Below are 8,935 nucleotides of genomic sequence, written 5' to 3' on the forward strand. Positions count from 1 at the left end.
CAAGGCTGTTATCATTTGAACCTCGCCTCCACTTCTGGATTTTTGTTGGCTAAATGGAAATATGTCTCTTAGATTTATTTTTCCAGGCTGGCTTTGAACACAGATGCTCAGATTTTAGCCTCCTGAGTCGCTAAGATTACAGATGTGAACCACTGGCACTCAGTGAGGTTCTGTAAATTATGTTAAATAGTATAAATTTTTTCCATGAGCCAGAGGGAGCCAATGAATACTCACAAACTACATTATAATGAGACCATTTGATTTAAAAATGTTCATAGAATGTCTACTTCTTTCCAGGTCAGTGCTAAGGGCTGATAGATTAGATGTGATGAAATCACAGGAAACATATAAAGAAACTATAAGAAAACTAGTGCAAGTTGTAAGCTTTCAATAATAGTAATAGGAATCATAATTATTGTTCTTGTTGAGTATTTACTCTGTGCTAGGCATATACTATGTTAAAATGTATCATTTAATTCTCCATGTATTATTTAATTCTCCATCTAAGTGTTATTGTTTAGTACCATTTTATTTTATTTTATTTTTTTTGATTTTTTTATTGTAATTAGTAAAAGGGTTACATAATATTTGCCAGATAGAAGGTGCATTAATTCACATACATTGATACCCTTTCACATATCTTAGTACCCATTTCCCTCCCCCTAGTACCATTTTATAGGAAAGAAAACTGAGACTGGAGGATTGGTTAAATTGCATCTGGGAAGTGATGCAGTCAGGTTCAAATCCTGTCTGATGACAATGTACTCACAGCTATGTTATGTCCCCATGACAGAATCTCTCAAGGGCATTAGGGCTACATCAGAGAGGACAGACCATACTTTAGAAGCAGAGGTGAGGACTGGAAACACTTCTTGGATGTAGTGATGGCATTTGCTTTAAGGAAGATCATTCTGACAGCTTGGCACTAGGCAAGGAATGGGATTGTGAGCTCAGACTCTGAGTAATATTTAATAATACCAGGGGAATGAAAGGAAAGAATAGAGTCTCAACATACTTCAGGAGTGAAATGGTTTGAAGTATAGATGATGTCAGGTTTTGGTTTGATGTTGAGGTAATAGTAACATACAGTCAATTGCTATGATTCATAAAGACAGAGGAGAGGTAGCTAGGGATGGGGTCAGGATAAATGGATAAACCTTTCATTTGTTTGAGGAGTCTAAATGGTAATAAATGGGAAACCAGTGTTTGATTAGGAAGTCCTGGAATTTAGGTTAATGTCAAAGTTATAAATTGTCACTTTTGAAGTTTCAAACTAATACATTAATTAATTGCTTATATCTCTGTAAATGTCAAGTCAAAATTATTCTGTCTTTAAAATGAGTCCGAATATAAACAATGAATAATCTCACAGGAAACCGGGAAAGTGTACTATCTTTTTTAAAAGCAAATTTATAAATAGGCATTTTAGTTTATATGGTGTGCATGTGGTATTGGAACACTGTGTATATTTTGAGAGATGGAATGCTGGGGGTGGGGAGAGGGAAGATTAAAGTAAACAAGCACAGCACAGGAAAGTGAGGGTAGGAAAAGAGCACCCCCAGAATGCTGCTCTGAGTATAGAAAGTGGGCATCAGAGCATAAAAGATGTTGATTCACTTTTTATTTCTCTGAGTTTCTTGACTGGCCTAGGGTTTCTTAAAATGTATCATGAGAAAAAACATGCAGAAGACAAAGGTAAATTTGGATCAATGAATAAGAAAAAAATAATTTAGAAGATGCCTCTTTCACCAACCCAAAAGCAGACTAAGTTGCATAAGTCAACAAAGAAACAACTTCCAAAGAAAGAAGTCATGACCGAATAGAATCAACTGTATGTTCACATGGTGGAGTCCACTGTATTCTGTCTCTGGACTCTAGAGAAGGTACTACTGCTCATCCATCAAGACGATTCTTGTTTAGAAATAAACCATTCGCGAATCCTAACTCAGAGTTACCCACCTAGGATACCTAGACAGAACAAAGGATTCCTTCCACTGAAAGCTTTTTAGTTAAATGAAGCTACTGCCAATTAACCATCACCATCACCAGCCATATTAGAGACCACTAAGGGAAAAGAAAATTCTTAACTAGGCATGCCAAGAATGGAGGAAAAGCATGGGAAAAAAAGTCCTCAAAACAGTCATACATGATAACAGTGGGCGTGGAGGGAAGGAAATTCTCCAAATAGAGAGTTTTAACAGGGTGTCCTTGGACAGAATTGTGTGGAGGCGGCATGAAGTGGGCAGTGGCCCTATGTTGGTACATTCTGCATACAAAACAGCAGATGACAGGAGTGAGGATTTCAACCAAATTTTCTTTCTTGAAACATATGGGACTTTAAGAGTGGTAAAGGAATAGTTGGGTGATTATTTTTATACAACTCATTTTTGTAGACATAAAAGAATGTTAGAAGCTGCCAAATGATATTATCATTTTACAGATAGTTAGATATTACAATATCAGTTGGGATGCTCTCAGCCCCAACTCACAGAACTATCATTGAAATCAACTTGAATTTCAAAAGCATGAAATCTCATATAATAAGTATTCTAAAAACCATCTAGATTATTGAACTGTTTTCTTTGGCTAGTCCTGTTGTAATATTACTTGTCCTTAGAGTCATGGTTGAGAGTAACAATATCCAGAGAAAGAGAGGACTGTCTGTACTTGTCTTTCTCTAGGAAAGGGGTACTATTTTTCCCCATGGCTCTCAACTCATACTTCATTGCATAGAATTGTGTTGTGCACTCAAGACTAACAAAGCATTTGTAGGAGGGACTGAATGTGGGATCAATTATGATCGGATGCTTGGAGTTGAGATATTCCTGAAGGACATGGTCTTCAAAGGAAGTTGGCAAGCTGAATATCAGGATTCAGAAAATGAGACCCCTATAAACATGTGCCATTGCATCTAGCTTCCTTCCGTGGTGATAGAATCTTCACAGACATTTCTGCCTGGGCTGGCCTCCACTAAAATCTTTCCATTCTTTTTCTCCCATGTAGCTAAGTGACCTGGGTCTTAACCAGCAGTCAGACACAAATTTCAAGTCTTTTGAACCAGCTTTGATTCTCTGGAGATTTGGCCAAAAGTTTGATGTCATCACGCAGCGCAAGCTGGAAAGGAGAATTGGCTGTAGGAGATAGCGTATTGAACATGTTGATTTTGTTTAGTATGACATGTCAGAGGATGTCCCCAAATCCCAATGACCTTTTTGCTCTTCAACGAAAAGATAAGTCATATGTGTACTGTTGCCATGAAAACCTTTTCTAACTTGAGATCATAAGTATCATTTTTTAAAATATATATTGGTACCTATTATGGTACTTCCAGCTCCTGATCCTCGTCTCTCCAGTCTCAGTTCATAAAGGTAGAAGTGGAGCGGTGGCTCAAGTGACAGAATGCTAGCCTTGAGCAAAAAATATCTTAGGTGCTGAATTCAAGCCCCATGACTGGCAAAAAAATAAAAACAAAAAATAAGTGTCTGAAAAATCTCAGTCTGTTAATAACAGAACATTCCCTAAATATTGACATTAGGACCAAGAGACACTAAAAGAAAGAAATAGAAAAGTTTTTACACAGATAGGCCTTTTTCTAGCAGGACTGCACAAGTAACCCTAGACTCTTGGGAATAAGCAGTCACATTCCCATTTTACAAAGGGACAGCCTTGAAAGCGGATGCTTGGGATTTAATCATAGACTCATTGTTTACCAGTGGTACATAAAACATTAGGGAAGTTCCAAACTTTTGGGGGCCTATTTCTTAATCCATAAAATGTTAAGACTAATACTTCCTGCATGGAGTTGTAAAAAATCTCATGAGGTATGTGAAAAGATGCCAGGACATGGATAGTAATGGACTTGATATAAATGTTACTCTTATGCTTTCCCATCGTAGTTTCTTTTGGAAATCTGCTCAGATAAAAAATTTCACTCCCTCATTTAATTAAACACACTTACATACCACATAGTTCCTTGATGAAGGGAAAGTCAGAGCTGAATCTCAGCCCATTAGGGCCTGTATAGTGTAGTGCCCTCATTTTCTTTTTTTTATTTTATTTTTTTTATTGTAATTAGTAAAAGGGTTACATGATATTTGCCAGATAGAAGGTGCATTAATTCACATACATTGATACCCTTTCACATGTCTTGGTACCCGTTTCCCTCCCCCCCCCACACCCCCCACCCGTCTTGGTTTTCCCCCCTTCCCTATCAAATTTCAAATATCCAAATACAAATAAATTCAATATATCAGATAACAAAGTGAGATACTATACCAATATGAGATAACCAAGGGACAGCAAAGGAGATGAGAGACAACATAGTACATTAAGGACAACAATCATTCATTATATGGCTTTTGTTTCACTATCCTGGAGGTCCTTTCAATTAGCTTCACATTATATGTCCTTATGTATCAAGATTTTGCTCTATTGCAAATCTCTGCTAGTAGAGCCCAAGGTTTCTACTGATTATGACGAATGAGGGAAACCATTCAGCCTAAGTTCCTTTGAGTCTGGCTTACTTCACTTAATATGATTTTTTCTAAGTCTTTCCATTTCCTGACAAATGGAGTGCCCTCATTTTCTAATTCATACAATGGCACTATATGTCAAGACCTGATATATGCGTCAGAACTTGGTATGTCCATATGAAGACTGTGTCTGATGGGGAAACAGACAATAAATCAAGAATTACAAAGCATACAATTAATGCTGTTGGAAAGAAGGTGTGATAAAAATACCGGAAAGAAACAGTTGAATCTGAGAAGCTGGACAGTTCTGATCTGTGACTTTCAGGACAAAGGAGTGATGTGGGAAGGGATGTTCATTCATTTATCCATTTGTTTAGTCCTGTTAATTGAACATTTACTCAATGCCACATACTGCTCCAGCACAGGAGCAGGGTGCAGGAGTCAATAAAACAGGATTTCTTTCCTACCAATTCTAACATCCTAGCAGGAAGAGAGCCAGTAATAATTGAACTGGAAAGTCTTAGATAGTGCTTAGAGGATAACACATAGAGGTTGGTGTTGGAGATGAGAATGCTACTTTGGGATGGAGTGTGGGAAGGCCTTTTCAGGAAGGTGTCATAAACTGAAATCTTGAATGGCAACTGTGGGAAGCTCAAAATGATCATGATCACATCAGACAGAGAGAATAGCTGTTGCAAAAGTCTCACACAGAGAATGAATATTGTGTTTTTGAGCGGGCGAAGAAGACTGATGTAGCTGGAAGCTCAGTGGGTGAGAAGAGGGCAGGAGAGGAGATAGAGGAGGTAGGCAAATATTAAATCTGTGTGAGGCCTAGAAGCTTGAGCCCGGTATGCCAGATGGCACATTAGGAATTATATGGCAGGAGGAAAGAGGCTGTGTGAAGTGATGAGAGGTGATCTGGGAGATAGGCAAGAACCAGATTTTGACAAATTCTGTATAAAAGGATCTGGAGATGGTTTAATTTAGCTCACGGTTATGCAAAGAGTCCCAAAGAGTCAGAGTCATAAAGTAATTCAAAGAAAATCCTTCATCTTTACACTGTTAGGGAAGATTTGCAATGTATGTGTGTTACATGTTCTTTTTTGTTGCTTTGTTTGTAGTTGATGGAGAACACAAGATACCCATTGTGCATGTTATAAAAGCACTCTACCATTGAGCTCTATTCCTGATCCTACCTGTCCGCTATATGTGCTATATGTTGGGGGTCAAAGCCCCCAACACACAGACCCAATGATAGTTGAAATTTTTTTCTAAACTGTGCTCCCAAATTCCGATTGATATGATTATTTTAATGACATTTGAGGATAGATAGAGTGACAGTGATATGTTAGGATGTTAAAATGAGTAAATTGTGGTTGTAGGAGAATGCATCATTATCACTAAGAGGCATTATGGCAATGCCTTATGTCAACTTGCTAACAAGTACACCATTTATTTATTGCAGCAGGAGAAAACTTTGTCTCACAGAATAGGAGGCTGGCATTGCTAATCAATAATCTCATCTCCACAGTTTCCTCTTCATTCTTTTTTTTTTAATTTCCAGGGTAATGTTCATTCTTATCAATATAACCTCAGATTTAATTGCCAATGGCCATATTAAAATTACTTTTCTTCTAACCAGTTTTGCATCTATGGGCAAGAGGATATGGGGCTGAAGTCCCAAAGGAAAGTGTTTTTACATGGATGAAAAGGCAAAGTGGGAAGCCTGGAGTGCTTTGTCCTGTTCCCCTTGAGCTTCTTCTTTCTTTCTGGTATCTGTAATTATTTATTGACTCAGGATTTTAGAGCTTGTAATTTCTTTAAGCATAATGTGAAATAACATGTTGAGTTGTAAAAGCACAATTACATAAGGAATATGGTTACATCTGCTCATTTTGATCTAAAGTTAAACTATAGGCATAAAACAATGACAAGGTAATTTTGTCAAAAGTATGTCCCAGGATTCATTGCACTGAAATAAGTCAATGTATGTGATACATAGTTTTTCTTTTTCGTCGACACAGAAAACAATCATTCTGTAACTGTTCATTTAATATATACTAGCTATAGTTAGAAATATTAAACTTCTTTATGGTTCATGAAGAATACAGATAATAAAAAAAACCCAGGGATTTATTTTAAGGAAATGATGTCATAAGGAATGTGTTCACAACCAAACAAAACAATTATGTAGGTTTGCCCAACAAAAGCTTTTAAACGGACTCTAGAGCCTACGGTTATAAAGAAATGGAGTTTACACTCCTGCACTCCTCTAAGTTGGAGACACTAGGTGTGGGTAAGGATACTTCCCACATGAATGTGTTTATATCAGACACCAAGATATCAATGGGAGCCATCCACCACTCTGTATCCTGTTTGGTTTATATATTCTGTGCAGTTCATTTCCTGCTTTTGGACTAAGCAAAGAACAACCAAGGACTGATGTCCTTGGAGAAGCATCTTTGAGTAGGTCAGTGAGGATGTAATAAATTCCATTAGAGAATTATAAAGCACATAAAGTAGTGAGGCAGAAAAAAGGATTCTGGCTATAGGCTTCAACAATGTGGCAGCCTTTGGGCTAAATCTTGAAAGATGGATAACCCTTAAGCTGAAGATAGGAGGAAGGATATTACAAGAACTTGAAACCACATGTATGAACTGATGGCTGATAAAATGGGAGAGCAGAGTTGTGTATTGTAAATGAAAAGTGGTTTAATTTTTAGCTTAGAACAGACATATGTGGGAAGTGGTAAAAGATGAGACTGGAAAGGGAGTTAAGCCGCTAAGAGGACTGGCACTTAGTATATCAGTAATGGGAACCATGGAATGTTCTGAAACACACATTAGAAACAAGAGGATTAGTAAAATAGATACATGAAAAAAGATCCCACAGTATCTATGGACTTGAACTATGAACATGAACTGCAGTCAGGTGTGGTTGGAGAGCAGGACATGAAATTAAGAGTTTTATTTTAAAGCTCAGTGAGTGAAGGAGCAATTAAGAAAAGAATCATGTATGAATCTGGGTTTTATGAGAGGGTAATAAGAAAACAGTGAACACAAAGAGAAGACAGGAAGGACACAGTATCAGTTTTACAGGTTAGGCTTAAGTGAAAAGGGGACTTTCCAGTGAAAATGTGCTACAGGCAGTTAAACAATGCGAACCCAGAACTCAGGTGAGGGGTGGGGCAGAAGATAAGTCACCCACACTGAAGTGAGTCAGTGAATTTTGTCTGTCATAAGCTTCATAGTATATGAAGCTAATAACAAGCCTACATACAGAAAAAATGTTGTAACAAGGAAGGGAGAGACCCAGAAGCATCTTAACAAAACAAAACCCACTGTGATTACAGATATTTATAGCTCATGTATGCTTGGCCAGCTGTTAAGCAAACGTATCCCAAACTGACTGGTAGTTCGAACTGGCAGGAAGATTAGTCAAGGGCAATATATATATATAATATATATATTTTATATATATATTAGGGGGAGGAGGGACTGGTGGCATGTAAACTTATGACACTAAGTTGACAGAGATTTCTAGGCTACAATATGAGATCCACCCAGGACAAAACTAAAGTAGGCCAAAACACCCTTTCGGAGGACCGACAACACATAGTCCCCAACCACAGTTCAAATTCCAGATAGATACAGCGATCGATCGGTGGTTGATCGAATTCAACAAGTAAAACCAGAGGAAAGTTCCCAAAGGTGTAGGGGTAGGGTTGTGCTTGGTCAGAGGCCTTGGGGAGCACGAACTGGGGAAAGGTTAAAGAGAACACGGGATTGTTGGGAAAGATGTGGCGGGTGATTGCGTCACTCCCCTTTGGAAGCCAGCTGGTGTCACCGGGCACGGCTTCTTCTTAGGTCACCACTGTGACTACCAGGCTGTGACTACCAGGATCCATTCCGAGAAGGGCGCTGGGTGTGTGTGGGGGGGGGGGGGGAGGGTGGGGAGGCGTGGTCGAGACGAAGGAAGCAATTGGACCGCCAGCCGGCCGGTGGGTGGGGCTAGAATGAGCCCGGGAGAAGCCCCGCCCCTGGGGCCTACATTTCCCAAAATCCAGCGCGGCCACAGAACCTCACCGCCAGGGCGCGGAGGGGAGACGAGCGGCGTCGGATTGGAAGTCGGGATTCAGGCGCCGCCCCCGAGGATGCTAGTGGGGAGATCTATGGGAATTGGCCAGCGAGCGTTCGAGTCCCGCCCACACATGGTGACGACAGGAGGCCGTCTGGCTACTTAAGGCGTCGTGGCCTCGCCCGCCCCGCCTTAGCTCCCGCGCTAGAGAGAAACATGTGTCGTTTCCGCTCGCAGCTCTTCACGGGGATTTCTGCTGCTGCCGCCGCCGCCCGCTCTCACCCCTGCCGCGCCTCGCCTCTGTCGATAGCCGAAGACTCGCCTCTCAGCCGCCCGCCGCACCGCCGCACGAGTAGAAAGTGCAGCTCCATCGGCTGATCCTCGC

General features: G+C 39.9%; 1 protein-coding gene across 1 annotated transcript; it reads left to right on the top strand.

Moving 5' to 3' along the window:
* Positions 1 to 8,653: 8,653 nt before the first annotated feature.
* Positions 8,654 to 8,928, top strand: LOC150063323 (uncharacterized). The gene has a single exon (XM_090333050.1). The coding sequence runs from the start codon at positions 8,767 to 8,769 to the stop codon at positions 8,926 to 8,928; it is 162 nt and encodes a 53-aa protein (XP_090189176.1). The 5' UTR covers positions 8,654 to 8,766.
* Positions 8,929 to 8,935: the final 7 nt, after the last annotated feature.

This window comes from Megascapheus bottae, chromosome 5 (genome assembly GCF_031878675.1).
Source record: "Megascapheus bottae isolate mThoBot1 chromosome 5, mThoBot2.hap1, whole genome shotgun sequence".
NCBI classification, from domain to species: domain Eukaryota; kingdom Metazoa; phylum Chordata; class Mammalia; order Rodentia; family Geomyidae; genus Megascapheus; species Megascapheus bottae.